At 37.1% G+C, this 14,112-nt stretch overlaps 1 protein-coding gene across 1 annotated transcript; it reads left to right on the top strand.

The window, feature by feature from the left end:
• The first annotated feature begins 10,066 nt into the window (after positions 1-10,066).
• LOC112196640 (probable hexosyltransferase MUCI70) lies at positions 10,067-12,966 on the top strand. The gene is made up of 6 exons (XM_024337042.2): positions 10,067-10,512; positions 10,657-10,877; positions 11,062-11,238; positions 11,319-11,474; positions 11,825-12,101; positions 12,515-12,966. The coding sequence occupies exons 1-6, from the start codon at positions 10,194-10,196 to the stop codon at positions 12,745-12,747; spliced, it is 1,383 nt and encodes a 460-aa protein (XP_024192810.1). The 5' UTR covers positions 10,067-10,193; the 3' UTR covers positions 12,748-12,966.
• Positions 12,967-14,112: the final 1,146 nt, after the last annotated feature.

Raw genomic sequence — 14,112 nt, 5'->3', positions numbered from 1 at the left:
AATTTTTTTTTTCCAAAAAGGGCAAACAGCCCAGAAAACAACGAAAAAAAGAAAAACTAGCCCGGGCATTGAAACTCCTAGCTCTAGGAGCTCCAACAATCCTTCAGTGATTAAAGCAGGAGGATCATGAAGGATGCTATTAAAATTATAATATTGAGAATAAAGTTATCATATTTATTTACACTATTTATATATAATTAAACAAAAATTACAATGTTAACCGTTGATGAGGAAAGATAACTTCATTTCACAATGCCATACTGACCGTAGAAAAAAAGTTCAAATAGAAATAAAGCTCATACATTGGAAGTCGTAGCGGAGGCACTCCTCCCCCTCCCCTCATATTTTCATCAAGAAAGTGGTTGAACGGAGTCCATTATTCATTTACTTCATGGTAATCGAAAAGATCAAAGCTAGAAAGTGCTCCAACGCTGCCATTAATTAATCCCCACAGGTTACAGAATCTGTATATAAGCACCACCGTCCGAGTACAAGTCCTTCACATAATCAATTGGATTCACTTGCGAAAAAAAAAAAAAAAGCAGAAAGGAAGAAATGGGAGGTAATGAAAGCAGGGAAAGCTCTCGACAGGACGAAGAAATTGAAAATGGTGCTGCGTCGTCTGGTGACTCTGAGTTGTCCAAAGGAGCAGTTGCTGCCGGCGGTATTGCGGGACTTTGTAGCTTTGGGACTCCTTTCGGGTTCAACTTCTTCAGGAGGGCAGAGGAAAATCATGAAGGCGCCCGGAAGAGACCAGAGGATTTACAGGGACGACTTTGAACATGACACTGCTTCCTATTTCAAAGACTTGCGCAAGGAAATGTGGGCATGTGGATCAACCCCACATTCAGTTGTAGTAGTTCGTGCTTCTTCTGTGTTGATGTAACCCTAATCTAGCTTTATGCATTATCCCGGGCCTATCAGTATTCGTGTAACTCTAATCTTTATGCATCATCTTTATCCATGTTTCTTGTGACCATAATCTTGGATCGTCTTGCTGTGTTGGATCTGTTCTTGTCTATGGTTTCTGTGTCTTTCAATTTAACTTTTTCAACCTATCTATGGATGTGAAAATGAAAATGCTTCATAAATTAAGCAGACTATCGAAAAATATCCGATTTAGTTAGGTGATAACGTACACATTCAGTTATGCCATTCTTGATGCTGTTTACTTGAATTGACTGAAGTAACAATGTAAAAGAATGAAAACTGGGCTTGAAAGAGAGAACAAACTCCCATCATGTTGATGTATCTGCTTCCATGCCAACGTAGTTGGGAGCGTGTTCACATCCATGGAAATCGCTGTACTAGACTTCGCTACATAAAGCTATATAAGGGATTTGGTTCCAGATTAAAATTGTGACATGCTGAATTGGATAGCAGGATCCTGAAAGTACAGCTTGAGATTACAAGCCTACAAGGCTACAAAAGTGTAAAATCTTCAAATAACACATGAACGAAATGCACTTCTCTTAGTCACTAAGATAATGGCGAAGATGTTCAGCTCAATTTGCTCAATTGGTGATAAATTGATTAAATACTCATTTTGGACATGAATGGCTGAATCCTCTCCTGAGTTAGATTTTTACCTAAACTAAGGTTTAAATCGGATTAAAATGAGTCTATTGTAAGATCTAATGGTCTATGATAAATTTGGTTTTCATTTTCATTTGTTATTGCCAATCATCTTCTTCTCTTTTTTTTTTTTTTGAAAAATTCTTCTATGCACCGACAGTGCCCTGTGTAAGTGAACTAGCAATTCTGGCATATCTGAGCCGTTGATATTTATAGGCAATTCCTTTTGAATAACCAAAAATTATGTTTAATATTATACAGTCATCTATTCTTGTTAATGCAAGTGCATGTTGGTGCACTGTATACACTTTCTTTTCTTTTTCTTTTTTCTCTCTTGCGCACTCTTCCGATTTTTCAGTGCCGTCTTTTTCCTTATATTTTTTTTTGTTGGATAAGCATCTTAATCCTTCACTACCGTTAATTTTCCTTTCTATAACGCTCACCCATTAATTAGGTCTTAATGTTTCAATTTTAAGAAAACAGCACCAACTTCATTGAAATTTTAAAAAATCAAGAGCACGCCTATCAGTTCAATAGTATTGACATCTAGTGGCATACATCTCTCCTTCATAAGTTTGATTCACAAAAAATTAATTATTATAATTCTCAGTTGTTGGAAATAAAATAAAAAACAAAAGAAGAGCACCTGTACCAAATTTCTCACTTTGGTTGATGTAATCACAAGGGTGTTGATTTAGTTGATGTAACCATTGGGGAGATGGCAAGAATTAAAGAAGATGATGAGGATAATTTTTGTGGTAGATATGTCCATGTATTTGATATGATAAAGAAGAGGAGATGGTTAGAGACAGGGCCGGTCCTGAGAATTCAGAGACCTAGTGTGAAAATTTGACCGGGTCCTTATGTTCGTTGCATAGTAACTTAAAGAAAATGAATGGGTATAGTAAAATAGGAAAGTAAAAAAAAAAAGTATAAAAAAGAAGAAAGGAAGATTAAAAAAGAAAATGAGAAAAGGGAAATGAAAAGTAAAAAAAAAAAAAAGGAAAGAAAAAGAAATCCATAATATGATTAAGACAACACAGCTTGAGTGCTTGACACAACGTGTAAAATCATATTTTTTTTATGGAAACTTAGGCTTAGAGACTTGGAGCTGGTAAGAAAAGTGAGGAAGACGACAATAAAGAGTAGAGAAAAGATGTTATTGTAAAATCCATAATCCAAAGAAATATAGACCTTTGGATATGACAAATAGCCATGTGTTTTAATCTGCTTGAAACCTTAGCTAGGAAGGGAATCCGAGGTCACTATAGGTGCTCCTTAATTTACTATAGGTGACTCCTTCCTTTTGCCAAAGAAAAGCCCTTTAGCTTTTGCCAAAGCAAAGCCGACTAATAAGTGGAGGTGACTTTTGCTCAACTCTGTAGCGGTGATCCAACGCTGCCACAGCTGGTTACAGAATCGGTATATAAGCAGCGTCCGAGTACATGTGAGTTGCCAAATCAAATTGGATTCACTTGAGGAAAAATAATGGGAGCTAATGAAAGCAGGAAAAGCTCTGGACAGGGTGAGAATGGTGGTGCACCGTCCGGTAACCCTTGGTTCATTGCGGGACTAGCTGCTGTGGCTTTGGGCGCAGCTAAACTGGTTTTGGATTCAGCTTCTTCAGAAAAGCAGAGGAAAACCATGAAGGCGCCCGGGGGAAACGAGAGGATTTACAGGGACGACTTTGAGCGTGACCCTAAACAATATTTCCAAGACAAGCGCGCACGCAAATAGGATATGTGGGATGGAAGCATGTGGATCAACCCTGTAGAAGGACGCAAAGAATAAACTAGTACTAGTTCGTGCTTCTTCTGTGTTCATGTAACCCTAATCTAATTTAATGCATGCATTGTCCCTATGTGTTCGTGTACCTGTAATCTTTATGCATTATCTTTATCTATGTTCTTGTGAGCATAATCTTGGATCGCCTTGTTGTGTTGGATCTATTCCTGTTTATGTTGTCTGTATCTTTCGAGTTAACTTTTCAATCTTCTCTTTGGATGTAAAAATGAAGATGTTTCATAAATTAAGCAGACAACATTCAGTTAGGTAAAAACACGTATTGAATTGAATGAAGTAATTAACAATGTAAAAGAATATGGGAACTGTCTAACTGGCTTATTACAGAGAGAACCAAAGTCCATCACAGTTGATGATGTCCCTGCTTCCATGCCAACGTTCTTGATAGTCACCAATTGCAGTTTCGCTAGCGTTCAATCCCATCAAAATCACTGAATCAGACATCGCTCCATTTCAGTGATTTCGTCGAGCATGGGATTTCATCGAAATGCCCCGGCTTCCATCTCTATGGTTACAAGCAGGGAATTTGGTTCCATATTAAAATTCTGACATGATTGTACCAGTCGGACAAAATTGGATAGGAAAATCCTGAAAGTACAGCTTGAGATTCTAAGCCCATAAAAATGTGAAGAATTTCTGGAGTTTTATTGATGCGTCATTGATCCACATACTTCTCCGGCGTCCTTGATTCCCCAATCCATGACGATCTCGACGTCCTCGTGAGTCCCTCGAATTTTCTTATCTTGTTTCTAGATTTTTAGGTTTTGTGAATTGTGATTGATTGAGTTAGATCTTTATAATTTGGGAGTGTACGTTGCAGGAATTGGAGGAGAGGGAGATGGTGTTGCGATCAGTTGAGACAAGAAGAACGAGGAGGATAAGTCTACGAGAGAGAGAGAGAGAGAGAGAGAGAGGCCATCGGCGTCGTTGCTGTGAGGGTAGGAAAGGGGGATCATGGCATATTATAATTCAATAAATTAGTTGAGCCGAAAATTTACATTTTGCTGTTCAATAGGATGAGGGAATTATAACTTGTTACTAGGGTAAACGAGAGTATTAATTTGAGCTGAAATTTGGACGAGTTGGATAAGCATCTTCATCATTCACTATCATTACTTTTCCTTTCAGTAACGCCCACCCATTAATTAGGGTTTATTGTTTCAATTTAAGAAAACAACACCAATTTCATCGAAATTTAAGAAAAATAAGAGCACTCGTATCAGCCTAATAATATTGAAATAATGAAATGTAGTGGCATAAGTCTCATTCGTAAATGAAATGTAGTTAGTTTGATTCATGAAAAATTAATTGTTATAATTCTCAGCCATCGAAAATAAAATAAAATAGATTAAAAAAAGCACCTGTACCAAGTTTCTCACTTTGGTTGATATAACCACAAGGGTGATGATTTAGTTGATCGTTGTAACCACCGGATGGCAAGAATTACAGAAGATGATGAGGGTAAGTTTTGTGGTTAGCAGGTGTTTTTTTTTTTTTTTTGACAATAAGTAGGTTGGGGTTGAATTATTAGCGGTAGATATGTTCATTTATTTGATGTGATTTTTAGGAAGAGTCAGAGACTTGAAGCTGATAAGAAGAGTGAGGAAGACGACAATTATTCTTTATAGAGAATAGAGAGTACGGACAGAATCTTTTAACGATGTGTTATTGTAAAATCCATAATCCAAAGAGATATAGACCTTTGGATATGACATTAGCCATGTGTTTTAATTTGCTTGAAACCTTCCCAACTAAGGGAAACCGAGGTCCCCATCGGTGAAAAGTGGGGGAAATCGGTGACTCCTTTTACCCTTTGCCAAAGCAACGCCGACCAATAAGTGGAGGAGACTTTATTTGTAGTAGTTAACTGATGTTCCAACGCTGCCAGTCTGCCACAGCTTACAGAATCTGTATATAAGCACTGTCCGAGTACATGTGAGTTGCCAAATCAATTAGATTCACTTGGAAAAAAAATGATGATGACGGAAATGGGAGCTAATGAAAGCAGGGAAAGCTCTGGACTGGACAGGGTGAGAATGGTGCTGCGTCGTCCGGTTACTCTTGGTTCTCAAAAGAAGCATTGTTGCCGGCGCTATTGCGGAACTAGCTGCTGTGGCTTTGGGCATAGCTGAACTCGTTTCGGGTTCAACTTCTTCAGAATAGCAGAAGAAAACCATGAAGGCGCCCGGAAGAGACCAGAGGATTAACAGGGAAGACTTTGAGCGGTGACCCTAAATCCTATTTCAAATAACTGCGCAAATAGGATATGTGGGAGGGAAGCGTGTGGATCAACCCCGTAAAATGACGCAAAGAATAAACTATAATAGTTCGTGCTTCTTCTGTGTTCATGTAACCCTAATCTATTTTTATGCATGCATCGTCCCGGCCTATCTGTGTTCGTGGACCTGTAATCTTTATGCATTATCTTTATCTATGTTCTTGTGACCATAATCATGGATCGCCTTGTTGTGTTGGATCTGTTCCTGTTTATTTTGTCTGTATCTTTCGATTTATCTTTTCAATCTTCTCCCTATATATGGATGTGAAAATGAAGATGTTTCATAAATTAAGCAGACAACATTCAGTTAGGTAATAACACGTACATTCTTTTACTGAATTGAATGATCGAAGTAATTAACAATGTACGTAAAAGAATGGAAACTGGCTTATAGCAAAGAGAACCAAAGTCCATCACAGTTGATAATGTCCCTGCTTCCACGCCAACGTTCTTGATAGTCAGCAATTACAGTTTCGCTAGTATATATGTTCAATCCCATCAAAATCACTGAATCAGACATCGCTCCATTTCAATGATTTCTTTGAGCACGAGATTTCATCCAAAATTTTTCTATATACCAGCAGTGCAATTAGGTTATCTCAGCCTTCGATATTTGGGTTTGGATCAATGGACATCATAATTTACACAAAATTTGACACATCGTGTAAGCCATTAAATTTTAAAATGTTCAATGGTCTAGATTTGTTGTTTGAATGATATGTCAACACAACACCAAGTGATGTGGATAATGATGTGGCATTATTACATATTTCAATATAAAATTATAAACGAATCTAAAAGAAAAAAAAAATTTAGAGAAACATGACATACACGATCGAAGGAAAAAAAAAAAAGAGGAGAAAAAACGTCGGACGCTGAAAAGAAGGAGACAGGCTACAATACCCTCCCGTATCCCATACCTTTTATTTTTATTTTTTTAATATATAACAATTTAATATAATGGTAACCTGATGAATTGGTCATCAGGTTATCCATTCAAATTTTGACACATGGCAATTTAAAAAAAAAAAATATTACCAATTTAACAACACATAGTCATCAATTTGTAATATTGTCTATATACATGTAAATATTGTCCTAAATGGAGTAAATATCAAAATGTTTACCCCAATTACACAATCGAGAACTATATTACGTGAATGAGGACACATGCTCTATTTGGTATAAATATGAAGAGTTACCGCTTGTACAACACATTTGTCGTCAATTTTATAAAACGGTTCATAAATTCGTAGATGTTGTCTTAGACCTTGTAATTACCACAAACAGGACATTTATTATAATATTTTTAATCATTTGTCCTTATATTCGTAATAAGTGTTGTCAGAGATGTAATTATATTCTCAATGAGAAAGATTACACAAGATACAACCCAATTACACATTTGAGAACTATATTACGTGAATGAGGGCACATGCTCTATTTGTTATGAAATACGAAGATTTACCACTTGTACAACACATTTTCGTCAATTTCGTAAAATAGTTCATAAATTAGTATATATTGTCTTAGACCTTGTAATTACCACGAACATGACATTTATTACAATATTTTTGATCATTTGTCCTTATAATATTTGTAATAAGCATTGTCAAAAATGTAATTATTTTCTTAATGAGAAAGATTACACAAGGTACCACCCAATTACACATTCGAGACCTCTATTACGTGAATGAGGACACATACTCTATTTGGTATGAAATATGAAGATTTACCACTTGTACAACACATTTGTTGTCAATTTTGTAAAATAGTTCATAAAGTAGTATATGTTGTCTTAGACCTTGTAATTACCACAAACAGGACATTTATTACAATATTTTTGATCATTTATCCTTATATTCGTAATAATCGTTGTCAGTGATGTAATTATTTTCTCAATGAGGAACATTACACAATGTACCACCCAATTAAACAGTTGAGAGCTCTATTACATGAATGAGGACACATGCTTTATTTAGTCTAAAATATGAAGATTTATCACCCAAAACAACACATTCATTTTTAATTTTATAAAATGATTCATAAACGTGTAAATGTGGTCCTAGACCTTGTAATTACCAAAAAGAGGACATTTTTTTACAACATTTTCATCATTTCTTCCTTTTTTTATATTTTTTTATAAATATGATCATATGTGGAATAAATACCATAATAGAATTAAATTTCCACATCTAGATTAAATTTCCACATCTATAAGGTAATATATTGTCATCATATAAGTAATTATTTGATTTAATGACAAATTACTCAAAGTAGACCTCAGTTATAATCGATTAAGGAAAATACTAATGATGCACTTAATTAGTAATAAAAGACTCATTACTTTTTTATTTTTTAGAGAAAAAAGATTCTATAATTAATTTCTAATGATTTGGTTAAGGGGTAAATAGGTTACCAACCTTTGTGGATGATAGACTGGTCTGGAAATTGGAAGGAGATGGAAAATATTCAGTTAAAACGGCTTACAGGTTCTCCTTCTCTCATTCTCCTTCTTGTGTACCTTTTGAGCTATCAGGTAACACTGATTTTTGGAAAAAATTATGGAAAGTGAAGATTCCTAATTCGGCGAAGATTTACATGTGGAAAGTGTGCCATAACATTCTCCCATCCATGGAAAGACTCATTTCTAAAAGGGTGGTGTTGGAGTCACAGGTATGTGTTTTGTGTGATAGTGCAGTTGAGACTACACTACATATTACTCGTGATTGCTCTTTTACAAGGCAGGTTCTCCAAAGTAAAGGAGTGTTGGCCTACTCGTGATTGCTCTTTTACAAGGCAGGCTCTCCAAAGTAAAGGAGTGTTGGCCCAAGTATGTTTAAGTTCTTATGCAATATCTTGTGATTTGTTGCATTGGTTAAGTTTATGTGTCCATGACCTTTCGTTACTGCATTTGGGGGAATTTATCTATCTATTGTGGGGAATTTGGAAGGAGAGAAATAGCAGAGTTTGGGACAATAAAAGGTGCCATGCTATTGATGTGCTTCTTAAGTCTACTGCAAGATTGCATGAGTTTCAATTTCATAATACCAGACCGATTACTCAAGCGAGTGGTCGTTCTAGAATTGCTCGATAGAAAGCTCCCTTATTTGGCTTGTTGAAAATAAATGTGGATGGTTCTTTTCACCATGTCTCACTAATGGGAAGTGTTGGGTTTGTGGTTCGTGATGAATATGGCAGTATGGTTGCTGGTGGTGGGCGTCCTTTTTCTGGATTAATTTCGCCAGAACATGCAAAGGTTTTGGCATGTAAGATGGCAATTGAGTTTGCTTTAGATCAGAATTTGTTACCTGCTGTAATAGAGACTGATTCTGAGATGGTGCAACGACAACTATGTAACTCTGAAGGGCTTAATACTTCCTTGCTGGGCCGTATCTATGAGGATCTGAACTCCATATTGGCTTCAAATCCCAATTTGCAGATTACTCACACTAGAAGAGATGCCAACATGGTTGCACACCTAATGGCTGCACATGCTAGTTCTCTAGTACATGAATGTTTTTATTTTTCTCCTCCTTCCTTCTTATTAGCTGCTATTGCAGCTGAACGTTATCATATGTAATTTTCCAAATTCTCAATAAAGACTGACCTCTTTTACCTCAAAAAAAAAAGGTCACCAACTTTTTAAATATTCAAGGTCATTGGATATATTATTAATCTAATGGTCCAAAATATTCAAAAAAATGGCTGTATAGCAAACAGCCCAACACCTTAGAATTTTCCGAAAAGAAAAACTTCATCGAATAATCGAAGCAATATATTGCATATCCAAACTATTATGTATGAAGAATCGTGATCAATATCACTTCTAATTAGAAACGGTATCGCTTAGCATACACATGGAAGTTTTGAGATATGTGCAGGATATATATACCATGATCAGCCATCCCAGACATATTTCCACAAAGCTAGGTGTACGTACTACACCTCTGGAGCCACAGAACACCATGAAGCGGATTTTACTCAACTTTCTCTCCTGTAAGTAACAAAAAAATACAATTGATATAATCCAGCCGTCCTTTCCTCTCTCTTGAAAATACCTTCAACTTTCTTGACGTCTCATGTTTTTACTATCAATCTTCGAAGAACTATTTGGTGTAACCTCAACCCAAAACCTCAGTAGGGAGAAAAGATTTTGAAGATGAGGCTTGATCGAGGGTTGTGGAAGCTTAATCTTAGTCCGATTTGGACCACAAGAAGTTCCAATAAATAGAATTATTGAATTCTAATTAATCGTGCCCTTTAGCAAATCTTTTTTTTAATCAAAATGATAATAGTGTCATTGTCAAGTACAACCATTGAAGTTAAGATGGCCTCATCAAAAACCGTGCTTGATCAATATTTTAGCAAATTCGAAGAAATAAATAAATAGAAAAAAAGATACAACTGTCTTCTATTTCGTCAGCACATGCAGAACGGTAGAACAAGAGGGTCAGACTTGGATGTCAAGAAACCCTAGTTCACCCAAATTTGAGTTTCAATTCCAATCCAATTTGTGCATTCAACGCCACTGTGAATGTTGAACAACAAGAGCATATCAATCGCAGTGTCGGATGAAGAATCTGACGAACTCGGCCGGATGCGCGTTCAAGTTCGCCGGAAGCGCAAGAAACACCACCACCGATTCAAGAACGGAGTGGTGAGGAATCTGGTCAGGTACTGGCCCCTTTTCTGGGCCCTCGTGATTTTTCTAGGAGCCATTGGTTTGCTTCTGTATGAGGCATGGACTATCGGCTGGAAATCCCCACAACTCAATAACTCAGAACTCGCTGCGGTGAACAATTATTTGAATCGGCTTGATCCTATCACTGAGGTTGTTCGTGGCGTCACGCAACGTAAGTTGGTTTTTCGGTGTTGTTTGTTTGATTTCTATAATTTGGAGGGAAATGTGAAATAATTGAAGCCCTTCAAAATTGGGAGAAAAAAATTGGAATGTTAAACAAGTTTGATGTGTGACATGAGTTTGTGAATTATTCTAGGTTGCTTGCCAATCTTATCTCCTGAACAACTTGAGCATCTGGAAGTTCCTGTGCCCCAAGATTCCACTAGTCCTGTTAAAAAATTGATATACACAACTGAGAATGATGCTCCGTTGTTAGGACGACGGTACAACACCCTGTCTCAAGAGCACACAGATGCAACAAGATTTAATTTGTTTACTGGAAATCAAACTCTAGATCAGAGAGGTGAAATGTTTAAGGTTATAAGCTGCATCTTTTATCTTAATTTTCACGTCTAGTTTAATATTTTATCATTATCATTTATAAGATCAAGAGTCAACAGCAAACTTATTGCTTAGAATGTGATGTCAATGTAGTTTTATCTTTTTATGTGGTTGTAGAAGAGGCAGTGTTCATATTCTTAGAATTTTTTGTTACTCACAGGTAAATGAAACTGTTACTATAAACTGTGGTTTCTACAGTGAAAGTGGTGGGTTTAAGATCTCAAATGAAGACAATAATTACATGAAAAGTTGTGACATTGTAGTCTCCACTTGTGCATTTGGTGGTGGAGATGATCTTTATCAACCCATTGGAATGTCAGAGGCATCCCTTCAGAAGGTTTTTATCTTTTCCCTTATGCATCACTTATGAGCTATACAAGTTCACTATTCTTATAATGTGGTGCTTAATTTATGCAGGTTTGCTTTGTTGCTTTTTGGGATGAAGTTACTGTGAGTACTCAAGAGTCAGCTGAACATAGAATTGGTGAGGATGGATTTATTGGGAAATGGCGCATTGTGGTTGTAAGAGATCTCCCTTTTGCGGACCAAAGGTTAAATGGAAAAATCCCAAAGGTAACAAGTTTTTTCCCTCACTTTATTCATCAAATATTTTATTATTCATTTTGTATTTGATTAAGTCCTACTTGCATTGTATCTTGATCATGCTTTTCTTTGTAACTTCTACTTTCGGGCAATGTGTTTATCATGATTTCTTAGAGCTATTGGCATATTATATATATTTTCTGTAGTAGTTCTGTTTGATGTAGTCGCATCAATTTCAGAAGTATGTTAAGCAGATGACAGGCTGACAATATTCCATATAATATCTGAGTATCAGATATTCGAGTGTCTATTTCAAGTGTTGGCTGAATTCATAAAAATATGGGTGTCTCTGAGACTGAATATATTTTGGCTGGTGTTAGATGTTGGCGCATCGTCTTTTTCCTCATTCAAAGTATTCCATTTGGGTAGATTCGAAGTCCCAATTTAGGAGGGACCCTTTAGGTGTGCTCGAAGCTCTTCTCTGGCGTACAAATTCTGTACTTGCAATCTCAGAACATGGAGCTCGTAGTAGCATTTATGACGAGGCGAAGGCTGTTGTCAAGAAAAACAAGGCCAAACCTGAAGAAGTTGAGGTGCAGTTGACTCAATATCGGAGTGATGGCTTGCCAGAAGACAAGCGATTCAATGGAAAGAAAGGTATGCTACTTTTTGTTATTGCAGATTCTTACATCTATAAACGAAATATGGACATGTATGATGCTTTATGAATGAACCAACTCTAAAATCTTGACTACATTGCATAAGCCTATCTGAAATTTTCATAAAAGGATCACTTGGTCCTGGATTTTGAGGAAATAACTGCAACTTTCATATTTTTAATCAATTTATTTAAGCTTTGATTCTTGCTTCTATTCTTATTTTTGGTTTCTGACATTCTTTCCCCCATCTATAATGTGATGCCGATCTGCTGGCCTTCACGTACAGCATTCCACTTCCAGTTCATATATGTTCAATCTGTGAAGTGGGTTATAGTCCTTGCCCGTAGTTTGCTGCCTTAGACATTTAAATTGACAACCAACAGTTTCTAAATGCATTGTTGACATGTGCAGCTCTAGCGGAAGCATCTGTTATCGTGAGGGGGCATACTCCACTGACTAATATGTTTATGTGCCTCTGGTTCAACGAGGTGGTTCGTTTTACTTCTCGCGATCAGCTTAGTTTCCCGTATGTACTATGGCGGTTGAAAGGGCTCAAGAACATTAACATGTTCCCTGTATGCACCCGCAAAGATCTTGTTAATAGCATGGGCCACATTCGCAAGGCTATGCCTCTCAGTATTTGACACCTAGTACATTCAACTTCTCAGTTAGTGAACAGAGGTGTGCTGACACTCCACGCGGTAGTAAATTTCTTCATTTCTTTGTAATTCTAATTGATTTGCTCCATATGATACAAAATGTTCATAAGCTTTTACCAGAAAAGATTTTCACCGTACCATTCGAGTGCTTGGTTAGAAGTTGCATAGGAGGCAGGGTAACTTGTGCTTGCTAGCTAGTCTAGCTTTTCAAAGTTTGTTTGTTCTATATTCGAAACCTTCCTTAGCTGCTCCATTGCCTTTGTGTATTGACTCATTATGGTTGCTCTTGCTACTGCTCACAGCCTCTGTTTCAACTCTAATCCAGTGTGGCCATCACCTTTGAAATTGTTGTGTAAATGTCTGACAAAATGTCGATACTCTGCATCAGGAAATAGATCCTTGATTGCTTGTTCCAGCCCCTTTTGTTGATCTGATATAAAGCAATAATGGCTTGAACTAGTCTTCCCTTAGAAATGTGAGAAACAAGGTCCAAGAGTCTTTACTTTCTTGCTCAACAATGGCCCATGCAATGGGGAACATCCCATTGTTGCCATCAATTCCAACAGCTGATAATAACTGTCCCTTATGAACATCTTTCAGGTGACAGCCATCCAAGCCCATGATGGGCCTGCAACCTGCAAGCCATCCTTCTCTTAGAGCAACTAGGCAAATATAGATTCTCTTGAATCTACAAACTTCCCCTTCAATCTATGTCTGGATCCACACACTTGAACCTGAGTTCCTCTTCTTCAGTTCATGAGCAAAGGACTCTAGAAGATTGTACTGATCTTCAAAGCTGCCCTATGCCATCTTAGTTGATATTGCCTTGGCTCTGTAACAGAGCTGTTACCCTATCTCCATGCCAAAGTCCCTGTTAACAGCATTATGAATTCCCTCCCTTAACCACTTGGAATCCGCCATAAATCAGTCCTTGTATTCTTCTGCCAAAAAGGGAGCATGGCAATGGTAAACCCTCTTCGCAATTGAGCTGCGGGTGTGACTAGGCCTGAATGTCCTAATTTGGAGAGTGGGGTTATCCTTAGAAGGACTGCTTACATAAAGCCAAAAAGGGCAATTTGGCGAAGTAAAACATCTCACCAAAACCTGGTGTTTGGTGCTTCTAGGAAACCTCAGCTCCTTCTTGGTAAGGACTGCATGCTTCCTAACTGCATGCTTGAAGACTTTGGAGTTGGAGAAGATCATCCCAAGTTGAAAGCTTGACTTCTTCATATCAGTGTTTTCATTGAACTCTTGCCAACCTGAGAATCTCCTATCTCCCTTCACCCTAAAAGGCCTCATATCTTGGCCATCACTGTCAGACTCATGGCAACGTTGAAAACCATTAATCTG

This window comes from Rosa chinensis, chromosome 4 (assembly GCF_002994745.2).
Source record: "Rosa chinensis cultivar Old Blush chromosome 4, RchiOBHm-V2, whole genome shotgun sequence".
NCBI classification, from domain to species: domain Eukaryota; kingdom Viridiplantae; phylum Streptophyta; class Magnoliopsida; order Rosales; family Rosaceae; genus Rosa; species Rosa chinensis.
This window is presented reverse-complemented; position numbering and strand designations above follow the sequence as displayed.

What these genes read in the sequence shown, in the direction of transcription:
- LOC112196640 (XM_024337042.2), top strand. Translation starts at nt 10,194, where the DNA reads ATGTTGAACAACAAGAGCATATCAATCGCAGTGTCGGATGAAGAATCT. An exon ending in TGTTCGTGGCGTCACGCAAC is followed by an intron (nt 10,513 to 10,656) that starts GTAAGTTGGTTT and finishes GAATTATTCTAG; the next exon opens with GTTGCTTGCCAATCTTATCT. An exon ending in TAAATGGAAAAATCCCAAAG is followed by an intron (nt 11,475 to 11,824) that starts GTAACAAGTTTT and finishes GGCTGGTGTTAG; the next exon opens with ATGTTGGCGCATCGTCTTTT.